The sequence below is a fragment of the Ranitomeya variabilis genome, chromosome 3, assembly GCF_051348905.1.
Source record: "Ranitomeya variabilis isolate aRanVar5 chromosome 3, aRanVar5.hap1, whole genome shotgun sequence".
Lineage (NCBI taxonomy): Eukaryota > Metazoa > Chordata > Amphibia > Anura > Dendrobatidae > Ranitomeya > Ranitomeya variabilis.
Window position 1 is genome coordinate 725,062,568 of NC_135234.1, and position 17,803 is coordinate 725,080,370.

Below are 17,803 nucleotides of genomic sequence, written 5' to 3' on the forward strand. Positions count from 1 at the left end.
GAAGGGGTCATTCAGTCTACATAGGCAGAGCTCAGTATCGACAAGACGTGCTGTACAGCGGGAGCAACGCAAAGGGACTCCGTGCTGGACCCAGGGGAGGTTTGTTATAAAACGACCTATAACCCTGGATGAAAATTTCCTGAAAAGGGACAACCTCTTTGAAGCCAGGAGGCTGGAGGAGCACTGTGTTCCTGAAGAATAAAGATGCAAGAACTTCTTTAAATCTGAGGTGAAGATAAACTATGTTCAGATAACAGGCAAAAACCAGATGCATTTTTACTTTGGCTGTGAATAGCAAAGGAAACTGGTTGCTCAAAATCAATGGAAAATGAGTAGAAGAAAAAAAAAGTTTCTCAACTTTGTAATGTTGTTCAAACTTGGTAACATTATATTAGACACTAGAGGGCGCTGGCGTTCCACCCATACAGTTTTAATGCAGCAAAAGGAGTTCAGAGCCTTTATCCCTCTGAATCCGAAAGCTTCACTATTAAGGGGATCCATTATGGAAAATGGTACAATAATTGTACAACTCTTATACTAAGCGCTATCTGCTGCAGGGAACCCCAATACTAAGATTAATGCTGCTTATGAAGTAACCAGTACGACCATCCTGACACTAGAGAATATGGTAACGTACGCACCGCTAGAGCCGTCTGCTCGCTGTATACATGGAGGCTTCATCTGGGGGCACTTCTTTCATTTGGACTCTTATCAACTGGATCCAGGACCCACACTGGCTCGCTAGTGATGGCCTAGGACAGCATTTGTATTCAGTATACTAAAGGCCTTGTAAAGTAATGGCTTCTAGAATTAATAGAAAAAATACCTTATTGTCCTCATCCATTGATTTCTTGGGTCTCTTTTCCATTCGTTGTCACTGATTAAAGGGAATGTATCATCAGAAGATTACCTATTGTTTGGATCAAGCTTTTGTGTTAAAGGGGTTGTCCATGTTTGTGAAAATGGGCCCGAAACCGTGTAAAAGTACCCAATATCACAGACAGCTGTTTTTTTATTTTTTTATTAGTACCACTTACTTTTCCAGCCATTTGTTAACACTATCCTAACCTTTAAGAGATGTGTTATGGTCATCAGTTTACTAAATACGGTAAGTAATTTTTTTCAGATAAAATGGAAATATGTCTAATGTTAATAAAACTTCTGATCTGTGTCCTGTTGTGAATATAATATGGCGATATACCCCTCCTCACATGTAAAGTGCCATGGAATAAATGGCACTATAATAATAATAATAAATAATAAATTTCCGATCACTGCAGACTTCTTTTCTTTACATTTTAGTGTCCCAATTTTTTGGAAATGGGGTGATATATTAATTCTACAATATCGTTTCATACCAATATAAAATAGATCGTATCCCCTGGGCAGTGAAGACAGAGCTTTCCTTTGTTATACACCTCCGTCAGCCTTGTCCACGGTGTGATAAGTCGTCTGTGCCCTATCTAGTACAGGCTGTGAAATCACACAAAGGGAACGCCATGAAATGTAATAGCGGAGGAATGATCGACTGCGGTTCATGCTGCTGACATTCTACAAATAATGAGACGTGAAAGCAAAATATGTATTAAATAAGACTAAACCTGGCTACCACCCATGAGGATATGGCCGAAATAGTGCAACTTGATTAAATGAATTATTCATGGCAGCCACCAAATTAGGAATATGTTCCTGATAAGCTCCACACTCGCCCCTTGTAAGAAGTGAGGACTTTGTGTCTGCAGGCGCTAGTTTAAGATGCCGACACCTCACAAATTACAATTCGTTGACTCAGAAAAGTATCCGAATCTGTCAAAGGCCAGCAATTAGAGATTTCTTAAGACTAAAAGCAGCTTTTTGATATTAGCAGAACTATGCTTGGCACACGCAGCCACATATCGGCCATAATCAGATAATCGGAGCTGGAACGGCGACACGTCAGTAATAAAGCCTCATCTAGACGGGCGCACTGTACCCATGCTTAATTCTCGTATTCCAGATGTACGATCCCGACCCCCACACTTCTACTGAGCCGGCACCATAGATTCCTACAGTATGGGTCCACAGAGAGGCTGGGGGGTCTTGGTGTTTAAAGGGAACCGGTCACCAGTTTTTCCGCTATGACCTATGCCCACCACCTTTCAGCCCCATGTGACAGCGTTCTATAATGCTGCACATGACTCAAATTCGCAAGGCAAAAAAAGGCCATTTATTATACTCACCTAGGGCGCGGTCCAATGTCTCCCCTCGCCTTGCAATGCCGTCCTCCTGTGCTTCGTCTGGATGCGCGTCCTATGTCATCCTCACAGTGTCCCCCCTCGCGCTTCTGTGCAGGCGCACTTCTCTCTGCCCTCAGCAAAGTACTGTCCTACACATGTGCTGGGAAAGGTCAAAAGAGTGCGGCGCTTAAGCATTACAGTACTTTGCCCTGAGAGAAATGCGAAATGGGAAGGAGGACACTGTGTGGATGACGTAGGAGGCGTCAGCACCGAGGGAGGACAGCAGCACAAGAAGAGAGAAGGCACCAGTCAAAGACCAGCAATGCCCATTTGACCGGACCGCCTAGTAGGTGAGTATTTTGAAAAGTCTTTTTTTCACCTTGCAGGGTAAATTGGAGTCATATGTACAGATTATCGAATTCTGTCACTGGGGCTGAAAGGTGGTGGCCGTAGGTTATATCGGAACAAAATGTTGACAGGTTCCCTTTAAAAAGTACAATATGACAGTCTGACTGGGGTACTGAAGGCCAAATCTACCCAATTTTTCAGTAAATGTCTCACTTTCTTAAACTCCTCAGTTATATTTTCTGAAATATCATGTGACACAAAACAACATTGCTCAGCGTCCCCCTCACCCTAAACAATTAATGGTCAAGGGTTCTAGCAATGGGAACTCTATTCAGAGTTGTCTTCTAAATCCGTGTCTCTTGTTCCATCAACATGTTTTGCGGATATCCTTAGGGCTTTTATTTTTGGATCCTCTGATTTCAAGTGCTTCCACATGTTGCTCCACAAAAGGAATGACATTTAGTACAAAGATAAAAATACACTATATGGACAAACATATTGAGCCACCTCCACATCAAACATACAGGAGCGTTCATGACCTCCCATTGGAAATCCATAGGCAGTAATATGGAGTCGGCTCCCCCTTTGCATCAATATCAGCCTCCATTCTTCTGGGAAGGTTTTCACCAGATTTTAGAGGTGTGCACAAAGTTTTGCCCATTCATCCAGAAGTGCATTAGTGAGGTCTACACTGATGATGGAGTAGAGGCTGGGCTCACAATCCCGTACTAGTTTATTCCAAAAGTTTTGGATGGGGTTGTGGTCTGGGGTCTGTGCACCCAATAAAATTTGTCTACACCTAATTCCCCCAACTATGTCTTTAAGGACTGTGCTCTGTGCACTGGGCACAGCCATGCTGAAATAGTAAAGGGCTTTCCCTAAACTGTTCCCACAAAGTTGCAAGCACCAATTGTCTAAAATGTCTTGTTATGCTGAAGCATTAATATTTCCCTTCAATGGAACCAAATTCCCAAGGCCAATCACTCAAAAACAACCCCAGACCATTAACCCTTCTCCACTAAACATTATAGTTGTCACTATACAGGCTAACAAGTAACAATCTCCTGGCTTTCAACAAACTCAACAACAGTCTTTACAACACTCCATCTGATACTTGGCATTGAGTTTGGTGGTGTAAGGCTTGCACACAGCTTCTCGCCCATGGAATCCCATGCTATGAAGCTTCTAGGAGTTTTTGTTCCAATGTTAATGTCAGCAGAGGTTGGAGCTAATGTCAGCAGAGGTTGGAGCTAATGTCAGCAGAGGTTGGAGCTAATGTCAGCAGAGGTTGGAGCTAATGTCAGCAGAGGTTGGAGCTAATGTCAGCAGAGGTTTAGAGATAATGTCAGCAGAGGTTGGAGCTAATGTCAGCAGAGGTTGGAGCTCATGTCAGCAGAGGTTGGAGCTCATGTCAGCAGAGGTTGAAGCTAATGTCAGCAGAGGTCGGTGCTAATGTCAGCAGAGGTCAGAGCTAATATCAGCAGAGGTTGGAGCTCATGTCAGCAGAGGTTGGAGCTCATATCAGCAGAGTTTGAAGCTAATGTCAGCAGAGGTTGGAGCTAATGTCAGCAGAGGTCAGAGCTAATATCAGCAGAGGTTGGAGCTCATGTCAGCAGAGGTTGGAGCTCATGTCACCAGAGGTTGGAGCTCATGTCACCAGAGGTTGGAGCTCATGTCACCAGAGGTTGGAGCTTTGCAGTTTATGGAGTCAGCAGAGTGTTGATGACTTTATGCACTCTGCTCCTCGGTACTCAGCAAACCAATTCTTTACGGCTAGTTTCACATTTGTGTTTAAAAACGCAAACGCAGGTGGTGAAAAAAACCGCATGTAAACGCTGCGTTTATTAGACGTATGCGTTTTCTCATGCGGTGTCATTGAGACACACATATATATGTATGTATATATATATATATATATATATATATATATATATATATATATATATACACTCACTGGCCACTTTATTAGGTACACCTGTCCAACTTCTTGTTAACACTTAATTTCTAATCAGCCAATCACATGGCGGCAACTCAGTGCATTTAGGCATGTAGACATGGTCAAGACAATCTCCTGCAGTTCAAACCGAGCATCAGTATGGGGAAGAAAGGTGATTTGAGTGCCTTTGAACGTGGCATGGTTGTTGGTGCCAGAAGGGCTGGTCTGAGTATTTCAGAAACTGCTGATCTACAGCAGCAGAAGACCACACCGGGTACCACTCCTTTCAGCTAAGAACAGGAAACTGAGGCTACAATTTGTACAAGCTCATCGAAATTGGACAGTAGAAGATTGGAAAAACGTTGCTTGGTCTGATGAGTCTCGATTTCTGCTGCGACATTCGGATGGTAGGGTCAGAATTTGGCGTAAACAACATGAAAGCATGGATCCATCCTGCCTTGTATGGAGCATCTTTGGGATGTGCAGCCGACAAATCTGCGGCAACTGTGTGATGCCATCATGTCAATATGGACCAAAATCTCTGAGGAATGCTTCCAGCACCTTGTTGAATCTATGCCACGAAGAATTGAGGCAGTTCTGAAGGCAAAAGGGGGTCCAACCCGTTACTAGCATGGTGTACCTAATAAAGTGGCCGGTGAGTGTATATATATATATATATATATATATATATATATATATATATATATATATATATATATATATATATATATATATATATATATATATATATATATATACACAGAGTATATATATATATATATATATATATATATATATATATAATATATATACACACACACACAGTATATATCATTGAGACACACATATATATATATATATATATATATATAGATATATATAATTTACTTCAGCGCGATATAGCAGAAAAGCCGATTGCCGGCTTTTCATTTCTCCTGCCTAAACCCGACATGATATGAGACATGGTTTACATACAGTAAACCATCTCATATCCCCCTTTTTTTTTGCATATTCCACACTACTAATGTTAGTAGTGTGTATATGCAAAATTTCGGCGCTGTAGCTATTAAATTTAAGGGTTAAATCGCGGAAAAAATTGGCATGGGCTCCCGCGCAATTTTCTCCGCCAGAGTGGTAAAGCCAGTGACTGAGGGCAGATATTAATAGCCTGGAGAGGGTCCACGGTTATTGCCCCCCCTGGCTAAAAACATCTGCCCCCCAGCCACCCCAGAAAAGGCACATCTGGAAGATGCGCCTATTCTGGCACTTGGACACTCACTTCCCATTCCCGTGTAGCGGTGGGATATGGGGTAATGAAGGGTTAATGTCACTTTGCTATTGTAAGGTGACATTAAGCCAGATTAATAATGGAGAGGCGTCAATTATGACACCTATCCATTATTAATCCAATTGTATGAAATGGTTAAAAAAAACACACACACAATATTGCAAAGTATTTTAATGAAATAAACACACAGGTTGTTGTAATATTTTATTGCTCTCTCAATCCACCTGAAGACCATCGTTCTGTAACAAATTAAAAATAATAAATCAACAATATACATACCATCCGTAGATCTGTAACGTCCCACGATGTAAATCCATCTGAAGGGGTTAAAATATTTTACAGGCAGGAACTCTGCTATAATGCAGCTGTGCTCCTGCCTGTAAACCTCGGGGAATGAAGGTAATGGAGCTAATATCAGCAGAGGTTGGAGCTAATATCAGTAGAGGTTGGAGCTAATGTCAGCAGAGGTTGGAGGTAATGTCAGTAGAGGTTTAGCGATATTGACAGCAGAGGTTGGAGCTAATGTCAGCAGAGGTTGGAGCTTTGCAGTTATGGAGTCAGCAGAGTGTTGATGACTTTGTGCACTCTGCTTCTCGGTACTCAGCAAACCAATTCTTTAACTTTATGCGGTCTCCGCTTTGAGGCCGACTTGCTGTGGTTCCAAAATGCTGCCACTTTTAAATAACACAACTCACGCTTGATTGTGCAATATTTAGAAAGGAAGAAATTTCACAAACATACTTGTTACAATAGAGGCAACTTATACAGGAATTCAGTGAATTCTTTACAACGCGCTTATTAAAGGCTCACTGGTGGAGGCGATATCTGGAAGATGTAGGTCAGGGTGAGCAAAATGGACCCAAGACATTGGCACATGGATCAGCAAGGACCAGGACAGAGGAAAATGTCATTTGGCAGGCAGACCAGCAAACACCAGAAAGCACAGCCAGAAGTGTGGATTATACTCAGGAACGGAAGATGAATAGTCAATCCAGGACATGTAGAAGTCAAATGGTTAATGTCAGAAATATATGCTATCATCAGGCGAATCTATAATAGGCAAACTGAATATTTACTTGCAGAGAAGATTACACAGAATTGTCTGAACAGCACCACTATTGGCATAGAAGAGCTCGATATGTTTACAGCAAACAAATTATTAACTGCAGGTCTGAACTAGGAAGTAAATGCAGATAGTTGATAAACAGTCAGAGTCTTCTGAAATGATGATTAGACAGCTGAGTGATGTGGATGGTGAGGGTAAATTCCTGAAGAACATGTGGCAAATGAATGCTATGCTTACCAAATACTCTGACAGCACTGTGAGTAGGCCTTAAAAGGCCATTGGTGATGGCATCACAGGTGGTTGCTGTGTCACTCCAGTAACCCAGGCGTACACTTACGCAAAGCAATGGACTTAGGAAAGGTAAGTAACAGAGCTATTCTTTCATAAAACAAACATTTGTAAAAGCAAAAAACCCTTGAATTTAACAATTAACATGTCCCAACAAATAATGTATCCTAATACTTTTATTCATATAGTGTACTTTATAGGGTCTGGGGATTCATGAAACAGCCATTAAACTAGCAAAAAATTATATCCGAGTTGAATACCTGACAGTAAAGTAACCGATGTCCTTACGGAAGGTGGTTCCTATCATTATGACCTATTCTTAACTCTTCTTTGAATTATTAAAGGGAACTAATCACTGACTCGAACAGATTAATCTGATTAATGATCTCGTTCTAAACATGAGATTTGTCAAATCACAGAGACATATTCCTCCGATTACGCTGCTTACAACCACGTATTTAAGGTAGTAATGATACAATCGGTGGATGGGGAGTCATGTGGCTTTAGGACATCTTCATACTAAGGCTCAGTAAACACAATAGGTCATTGTCTTGTAGATTGTGAGCCCTCGCGGGCAGGGTCCTCACTCCTCCTGTACCAGTTATGACTTGTATTGTTCAAGATTATTGTACTTGTTTTTATTATGTATACCCCTCCTCACTTGTAAAGCGCCATGGAATACACCGGATTACGTACCGGTAATGCTCTTTTATAGAGCCACGACAGCACCCACTGAGAGAGGGGATCCGCCCCTAGGAACAGGAAACCCTACGGAGAGATAAAAGGGGCGGTCCCCCTCGCTCCCACAGTTTGGGTTACAGAGATTGCGAGGAACCGCCCACAAGTTTTAGTAGGTCATTCTATATTAACATTTCATCTTTGACTTAATCACGTATATTTACAAGAACCAATCACCCTTATCAGTGCTCATATGCAAACTAATATATAAGGGAGGGAAGTGAAGGGGTGCTGTCGTGGCTCTATAAAAGAGCATTACCGGTACGTAATCCGGTGTTTTCTCTTCGCCACGACAGCACCCACTGAGAGACTTTCAGAGACAGCTATTTGGGGGGGATTATCGTGTTAAGAACTGATCTACCGAAACAGAAATCAGTGGAAGCAGATAGATCTAATCTATAGTGACTATAGAAGGTAATAGGCGAAGACCAGGTTGCGGCCTTACATATGAGTTCTATTGGAACCTCTGCTCGCTCTGCCCAGGATGATGCTATTGCCCGGGTTGAGTGTGCCTTTACAGTCTCGGGTGGATCTTCCCCTTTAGATGAATAGGCCAGGTATATCGCCTCCCGAATCCATCGAGATAATGTGCCTTTTGTGACACCAGCTCCTTTCCTTTGACCCTGGAAGGAAACAAAGAGAGCCCTGCTCTTCCTCCAGGCGCTAGTCCTGTCTAAGTAAGTCATTACAGCCCTTTTCACATCTAAGGTATGGTATTTCTCCTCTTCCTGATTTGTAGGATTATCATAAAAAGTAGGAAGAAGAATTTCTTGAGATCTATGAAACTTAGTACACCTCTTAGGTAGGTAGGAAGGGTCTGTTTTCAGGACGATTCTATCTGGAAATATTGACAGAAAGGGAGGATCTACTGATAGTGCCTGTATGTCACTTACCCTTCTTGCCGATACTAATGCGACAAGAAGAGTAGTTTTGAGAGTAACGTGTTTAATGTGAGCTGAGTGTAGTGGCTCAAATGGGTGACCTGTCAAGGCCTCAAGGACTAGATTAACATCCCAAGGCGGTATGCGGGGAATCTGAACTGGTTCTGACCTCTGGCAGGCTGAAATAAATCTAGTTATCCACCTATCACCCGCTACATTGTGACTATACAATGCCCCTAGAGCAGAGACTTGTACTTTTAAGGTATTAACTGAAAGACCTAAGTCACGTCCTTTCTGGAGAAATTCTAAAATGTTAAGTATAGGAATTTCGTTTGACAAGGCCAATGGATAAAGACTTAGAAACTTCCTCCATACTCTTACATATATAGAAGTAGTGGATCTTTTCCTACTTAATAATAGAGTATTAATTACTTGATCAGAGAAACCCCTTAATTTCAGCAATTGCCTCTCAAATTCCAGGCTGTCAACCGTAGACCCTTCACATGAGGGTGGTTGAATGGCCCCTGGAAAAGAAGATCCTGATCCTCTGGGAGAATCCATGGATCTGAAATGGACATAGCTCTGAGCAGGGAGAACCATGGTCTCTTTGGCCAAAATGGGGCAATCAGGATTATATTGGCTTTGTCCTCTCTTATCTTCCTGATTACTGTTGGTAGAAGTATCAGAGGAGGAAAGGCATACGCTTTCTGAAATGTCCAGGGTACCTGGAGAGCATCGAGAAAATCGGGTTTGTCGGATTGGAACATTGAAGCGAACTTTTTTAATTGCCTGTTGTCTCTTGTAGCGAAGAGATCTACCTCTGGTAAGCCCCATTTTACGGTTATCATTTTGAAGATTCGATGATTTAAAACCCACTCCCCTTGGTGGAGGGTATGGCGACTGAGGAAGTCCGCTTTTGAATTGTTCACTCCTCTGACATGTAGTGCTGATAGAGACAGTAGATGTTTCTCGGCTATAGTTAGGATGTCTTCGGCTATAGACATGAGTGTTCCTGATCTTGTTCCTCCTTGATGATTGATATACGCTACTGATGTCATGTTGTCTGACAGAATCCTTGTATGTGTTCCGTGTAGCTGCGGAAGGAATTCACAAAGAGCGTGATGGATAGCTTTCAGCTCTCTTATATTAGACGAGTCGTCTGACTCCGTAACCGACCATAGACCTTGGGCTACCTGATCTCTCATATGTGCTCCCCAACCACTAGGACTGGCATCCGTGAATATTGTGTTTGAAGGTTTAACTACCCAGGGGACCCCACTAACCAAGTGATCTGGTTCTAGCCACCAGGATAGGGATTTAATTACATCTTCAGAAAGGGAAATTTTACCGTCTAGATGACCTTGTAATTTTATTTCCTCATGTAAAATTGCATATTGTAAACACCTTGAATGAAATTGGGCCCATGGTACTGCTGGGATACATGACGTGAAGGAGCCAAGGAGGGACATGCCTTGTCTTAAAGATATTAGAGGTTTATCTATTACCGACTGTACCTTATTTCTTATTGTCAATTGCTTGGATTGTGGTAAAAAACATTTTTGGCTTATGGAGTCTATTATAATCCCCAAGAATGTTTGTCGAGTAGTTGGAAGAAGTCTAGACTTTTCCCAATTCACCAACCACCCTAGCCTCTGCAGGGACGAGACCATATTACACAATCGTTGGTGACATTGTGACGGGGAGCTTCCTACCACTAAAAGATCATCAAGGTACGGAATTATGAGGGTATCTTTTACTCTTAGGTATGACATTACTTCCGACATTAACTTAGTGAATACCCTTGGAGCTATTGATAGTCCAAAGGGCATTGCTGTATACTGAAAGTGTCGTATACGTCCATTCAACACAATCGCCACGCGGAGATATTGTTGATGTTCTATAAAAATTGGCAGATGGTAATACGCATCTTTTAGGTCGAGTACCGTCATAAAACAATGGGGAGACAACAGTTTTATGGTGGATCGGATAGACTCCATTTTAAAGGTTTGATTCTGCAAAAAGGTGTTCAATTTTTTAAGGTTCAATATGGTTCTGAAAGATCCATCTGGCTTTGGGATTAAAAATAGAGGGGAATAGAACCCCTTTTTTTGCTGAAGAAATGGAACTTCCACCAAAACCCCTTTGGCTAGAAGGTTCAATACCTCCTGCTCCAAAGCCTCCTGCTGTAACTGGGTTTTTAAAGAAGTCAATAGAAATGAGTCCGGCGGGACTCGGGAAAATTTTAATTTTAGGCCGAAGGTGATGATACTATTTGCCCAAATGTTCGAGGTTATTTTCTGCCATTGATCTGAGAAGGAAGACAATCTACCTCCGACAGGCAGATCTGTTCTAACGGGGTTTTTCCTCAGTTTTGTAAGGGCGCTTCCCAAAAAGTGCTCCTCTCTGTCTGGTGTCTCTAGTGGCCCAGCGATCTTGGCTCTTGAAATCCTTCCTCTTGTTAAACATGGGCTTTCGGAACGCCCTCCTATAAGATGGAAGGTAATTATTATTAGGGAAGCCCTTTTTCCTCTCCCCTGCTTTAGTCAGGATCTCGTCCAGCTTAGTACCAAATAGGTACTCACCCTGACATGGAAGACCACACAATTTGGATTTTGTCTGGGGATCGCCTTTCCAGCCCTTAAGCCACAGGGCTCTACGTGCTGCATTAGTCAGCCCCGCCGACTTGGCCGCTAATCGTATTGAGTCAGCAGATGAGTCTGCCAGGAAGGCTGTAGCACCCCTAATTAAAGGTATAGAGGCTCTCAACTTGTCTCTAGAGAGACCGTTTTTAAGTCCTTCTTCCAAGTCATTTAGCCAGACTAGCATGGACCTAGCGGTGCATGTAGCTGACACAGCCGGTTTTAGGGCTCCCGCACAAGATTCCCACGCTCTTTTAAGGAGAGAGTCGGCTTTGCGGTCCAAAGGATCTTGTAGTGAACCTGAATCCTCCACAGGTAGCAGGGATTTTTTAGATGTGGAAGCCACTGCTGCGTCTACTTTTGGGGCTTTTGACCAGGTTGAGAATTCCTCATCATTAAAGGGATAACGTCTCTTTGAAGATGGTGGTAGTCCCCTCTGCCCCTGGCTTTCCCACTCTTTTTTAATTAAATTTTTAACTGCTGCTATCACCGGAAAGGAGGGTCTTTTCCTTTCGGACAGCCCAGCGAACATTATGTCCTGCTGTGTTTTAGGGGTCTTAGAATCCTCAATGCCCATAGTGTTACGGACAGACTTCACCAGGTTATCTATACTGTCGGTGGGGAAGCACGTATCTTGATCCTCATCCGAGGAAACATAATCCCTAGAAACATCCGAATCTGCATCCTCTAATTCGGAAGATTGGTCAGATATGGGTGAAACATACTCTCTTGTCCCCTTAGGACGCGTTTCTTTTCCCGAACTATGCAGGGCTTGTAGTTCTTCTCTAATCAACACTCTAATGTCCTCAGATTTAACAGAGGCCTCTTCCCGTAAGGTGGAATCAATGCATGGTTTACAAAGTTTCTTTGTGTAACTATCCGGAAGGGGCTGAAGACATATCGCACACTGTTTGTGTTTCGTTTTTTCAGTACATTTTGCCTAGAGTGTTAGAGAAGAGGGGACAGCAATCAGCTTAATAGGGTAGATGTACACTCACCCCAGTGAAGCGTCTGTGAAGGTACCGGCTGACGGGGAGGAGACTGCAGAGGCTTGCTCTTTTTAGAAGATCCACTCCGCTTGGAGCGGCTGCTGCTGCTGGCATGGCTGCGAGGAGTAGTTGCGGTGGCCTCAATAGAAGACATCGCAGGGTCCTGTGCAGGGTCCTGTGCCGAATCCATATTGGACGCCGGAGCGTTACCGCCGGCGTCCTTTTCACATGGGGGCCGCCATCTTCTTCCTGTTGAACCCGGAAGTGCTAATCACTTCCGGGTCGCGGCCATATTTCATATGCCCGCGCTGTCACCGGCACCAGCGCCGGCGCCGTCTCCTCCCTCTCCTCGGAAGCTTTTCAGCCTATACTTCCGGGGGACATACCGGGGCTCCACGCCGTATAAGCGCTCGCCGAGGACGGCGCAGCGTTCCCCATTACAGCGCTAACTCCCCGCAGACGTGCCGGATGATTTTCTGTGAGCCAGCACTCTCCAGCCCTGGCCTCACAGCGTCTGCCAGCAGAGGGGGGAAGCTGACACCAGGACCCCCGACGCTGCTTCCAGCTCTGGAGCCCTTGCCGTCCTCACAGGTAAACTGCGCAAGCGGCATCCAGGCTAGGCATCCTCTTCTCCGTGGATTTCCCATAGGAACAGGAAACCAAACTGTGGGAGCGAGGGGGACCGCCCCTTTTATCTCTCCGTAGGGTTTCCTGTTCCTAGGGGCGGATCCCCTCTCTCAGTGGGTGCTGTCGTGGCGAAGAGAAAAAATGGCGCTATAACAATAAATAATAATAATAATAATAATAATTGACTATTCAGCAAACAACTATTCCTTCCTTCTCTCACCTACACATGTACTTGGTCCAGACAGGTATCCATTTGCTTCGCATAGGGATGCGAACAAGCTGCCGCCATAAACCTCTGACTGCAGCTTATTGCCTCAGAGAGCAAAGGGAAAAAGCATGTGGAAATCCAACTTCTCTGGTCAGACATGTGGAGCTAGGGCAGAGTGGGGAGGCCATCATACAGTCAAAATTTGGCCAAAAATTGGAAAGTTCCCCAATATTATTGTGTATGGCTAGCCTAATTGGCGGCAATTCCCAGCCTTATATCACAAACGAAGTCAAAGTACTGGCAGAACTTTGTATCAGGGCCAAATCTATGTCACCTGGGTTTTTCGAACTTTACTATTCCAATAGACTTTTGTCACTCAGAATAATCAACATGGCGATACACTTTGTCAAACTAAGAAGTGTCCTACAAGTGGCTACAGATATATGGTCCAAAAATACAAAAACCTACTACCTATGCCACTCAGCTCTACTGTTCAACCAGTGATTTCTGCGACATATTTATTCTAGACACCTTTTTATGCATTTCAACGGACTGGTCAGACACTGACAAAAGCGATCTCCAATTTTGCAGATTTGTAGCAGTAAAGTCTAGTGATTAAATATTTTTTAGCTTGCTTTTTTCCCGATTAGGTTGTCAGGACCAACGACTATAGACGAGCAACTTTTTGTGGTGACACATGGTTAGGAGCCAGATGACCTGAACTGTAGTTGTGCCCGTGGCCAGTTTTACGTCAAGCTCGGAGGGTAACCTGGTCATGCCTTTGCATGTGATTCTCATTTTCCATTAGGTTTTTTTTTTTTTTTTAGTTCTTTACAGATTAAAATAGTAAAGAGATACGTAAACCTGAGCAATCTTTTCTCACGTAATGTTCTACATCTGACAGGTGCCTCCTTCATCTGTACAGAAAGGTTTCCCTAAGCAGACAGGTGTCGTGTTTCTGTATTCAGCCCTCTTCAGACCTGTCTACACTGTTATCTCAGCGCCTAAGAGCTCTCATGTGGGTCCACTCAAACCGTTCTATAAAAATGACGACTCCATCCAAAAACAAATACATATCAAGCCAACACACTTCTTGATTTTTTTTTTCTTCTTTTACAAAACGGGACAGCAGCAACTTCTCAACAAATTCGTGATGGATCTGGAAGTCTTCTGACTTTCCCACCAGAGTAGAGATTTCCCTGGGTGAAATTATGTGTTCTTCTAAAAATTCCATCCGTCATCTCCTGTACAAACAGCGTGGGGTAGATCAAACACCCACAACAATGTTCTGTGTGAGGCAAAAAAACATCAGCTCCAAAGCTGTCCGTGAAAGATCGAAGCTTACAGTCACAAAAAGACGTCCTGGATCTCCATTATTCTGTAGGATGATGTTAAAAGTGCTATTTATTCAACAGCTCAGATCTTCTCTTCAATGTTCCATGCATTAAATAAACTCCACTGTCAGCCCGTGATATATCGAATGATAAAAAACACATTCCAGTTCCAGAAAGGGGGGAATCAGTGACAATCTTGAAAATTACCAGGATTAGACCCTACACTTAGCCTACAAACCTTACAGTGAGACGTGGGAGTAAATCCTGATAACAAGCTTCTGTCTGTGTGGTAGGTACAATCCTACAATCCTACGGAACAGACCGTCCGCATAAAGTATGTGTTTTTATCAAGTCAAGGTTTCCATAGGGTGAAAAGGCATTAGATCTGCTGTAGAGCCGCGCTAGATATGTAAGCAGGATCCTGACGACGTCATTGTGCACAAGACACAAACAGAACAGTTATCAGATGGGAAAAATAGCATAAAATATACTCAAAAATGGTAAAGAATTAATGAGATGGTGTCAATTCTAATTCTTGAGAAAGTGAGAAAACACATACAAATACATTAGTAATAAAATATGGTAAAGAAATAAAGGCACTTAAAAAGAACAAGAATTGTAAAAAATGTCCTAGACGTTTGCTTCAACGTACGGTATAATGAAAAGTTACAAGATTTCTTTACACTTTAATGGGTGTAAAAAAAATTGCTTACAGCTCTGTTCACATCTGGGTCGGAGGCTCCATTTTGAACCCTGTGTCGAAGATCTGGCCAAACATACTTAACAAAATAGAACTAGAACACTTTTTATCAGCAAAATACCAAGTACACTTACAAAAATTCGAAGGACCCCATTATATTCAATAGGGTCCAATGGTAGCCGTTGGTATGGGCTCATTTACGTCAGTTTTTCACGTGTGAGTACAATCCATTTTTTCACGGATAGCTCTCATACCCTATGACAGTCTATGAAGCTGTTTACATCTCAGTGATTTTTTTTTTCAAGTGGTGCGTACATAATCCGATATTGATGAGAGCGTCGGATCAAACTTGGAAATTAAAGTCTATGGGTCCGAGAACAAAATCGGATAGCACTGACTGATAGCTAGGAGAACGTGGAGTAACTTTTTTTTTTTTCCTCATTCATGGGAAAAAAAAAAATGATGACACTGATGAAACTCTACATTTTTGGTCCTACGTAAAAAAACCAGATATCTGAATGGGCCGTTAAGTGATGGATGCAACACTTCAGTGAATTTTGTTCTTCGGCCCTTATAACTGATCATGAGCCAAAAATTGTTACGTCACACGGTTGGCTTAAATTCTGACAGGAGTGTGCTCCAGTACCTTTATTACGCTGGTGCAAAGCAGCTAAATGATGCACCAAATTAATTAGGTAGCGCATTCCCCTCAATTAATTTGGTACATCTGACTCCAGAGGACCCTTCAGAAAGATGAACATGCGAAACGCCAGTCTCGGTGTCTGTGTGTATGATGCCATACAACCCTTAGAATATATTTTTTCTCTAGATCCTTGCGTGGCTTAGTAGCAGTTTTTGGATGGGAAGGTTTCGGTTTTATTTAGCGATACTTTTCTATACAGTACCTTTCATATATCTTTAGCCTGTATCTTACAGATATTCTTCCCTTAAAAACTGACTTTAATGTTACCCAACAAACATAGACATCAGAAAAAAATACCTGTAAAAACTGGCATATTGGAGCTTATCGCGTCCTCCACGTCCAAAGAAATGAACAAGTAAGGTTGTGTTGATGTCCTCACTGTCGGAAGTGGAGTCCTACAAAACAACATTCGCTTTTTTAGTTACCGTTGTTTATGAAAGTTGTAGAAAGGAAGAATGTGAGAAAATAAAAGTCACAAGATTACACAGTGAATCCACCCCACCGCATATTGCACTTCCATACACTGTAGCCTAGGTGTATCGGACTTCATCTATAAGAGGATCGACCTTTCCAGAAGACCATTTTTTAATATTATGAGTGTGGGTCATCTTAGAGACTTTTCTCAGACTGTGAATTAAAGATGCTTTTTCAAAATACATTTAGGTCCGTATTAACAGAAGTACATGTAGGGTTTAAGCATATAAATATATTGGTATTCAGAAAAAAAGCGTACACGCAAAACATCTGTAGGATAAAGGATAACACTCCTGTAGGGACTTGGCATCGAAGTTACGATAGAGAGTTAAGAAGAAATGGTGACACTGTGGTTTCACTCAGCAACTAAGGTTTCTTGCAAAATCAGCCCCACACCTGTCCTCAGGTTGTCTAGTATTTCAGTACAGCTTTATTGAAGTGAATGGGTCTAAAGGTTAAAGGGAACCTGTCACCAAGTTTTCCTAATAAAAGCTATGGCCACCACTTTAATGCCTCTACAGTATTCTAGTAAGCTGTATATAAGTCCCAAATCTCCTCTACAGATACCCAACAATGCCATTTATAACCCCCCATATGGCGCAGTACGATCCATGGGAAGTCGCTGGTCTTGCTTCGGCACCTCCTCTCTTGTCACAATGACTGTCCTCCTTCCCTGCTTCCTGTGGATGAGGCATCCTACATCATCCACACAGTGTCCCCCGATCGCACTCCTACGCCGGTGCTCTTTACTCTCCCCTGTTGAGTACTGTAACACACATTCACAGGAAGAGGCCAAAGAGCACCGATGACCCAGAAGTAAAGCCGTCGCATGTTTATTACTGCCCTCAGCAGAGTAAAGCGAAGTATACCTGCACAGGACTGCGATTGGTGGACTGTGTGTGGATAACGTAGGACACATCATCCACATGACGCAGGGCAGGAGGACAGTGATTATAACCAGAGAGAAGGTGCCCATCGGACTGGACTGTGCTGTATGATGGACTGTATAAAAGCTACTTTTGTGCTATGCAGAGGGGATAGTGGACATACAGTTAGGTCCATATATATTTGGACAAAGACAACATTTTTCTACTTTTGGTAATAGGCATTACCACAATGAATTTTAAACAAAACAATTCAGATGCAGTTGAAGTTCAGACTTTCAGCTTTCATTTGAGGGTATCCACATTAAAATTGGATGAAGGGTTTAGGAGTTTCAGCTCCTTAACATGTGCCACCCTGTTTTTAAAGGGACCAAAAGTAATTGGACAATTGACTCCAAGGCTATTTCATGGACAGGTGTGGACAATCCCTTCAATATGTAATTCTCAATTAAGCAGATAAAAGGCCTGGAGTTGATTTGAGGTG

General features: G+C 42.7%; 1 protein-coding gene across 1 annotated transcript in view; it reads right to left on the reverse strand.

Annotated features, from left to right (window-relative positions):
* MICU2 (mitochondrial calcium uptake 2) overlaps nt 1–17,803 on the reverse strand; it is a 303,165-nt gene that overhangs the window by 11,804 nt on the left and 273,558 nt on the right. Inside the window, exon 8 of the mRNA XM_077298382.1 lies at nt 16,259–16,356. Within this exon, the coding sequence (XP_077154497.1) occupies nt 16,259–16,356 (98 nt within the window). The remainder of the gene's footprint in view (nt 1–16,258; nt 16,357–17,803) is intronic.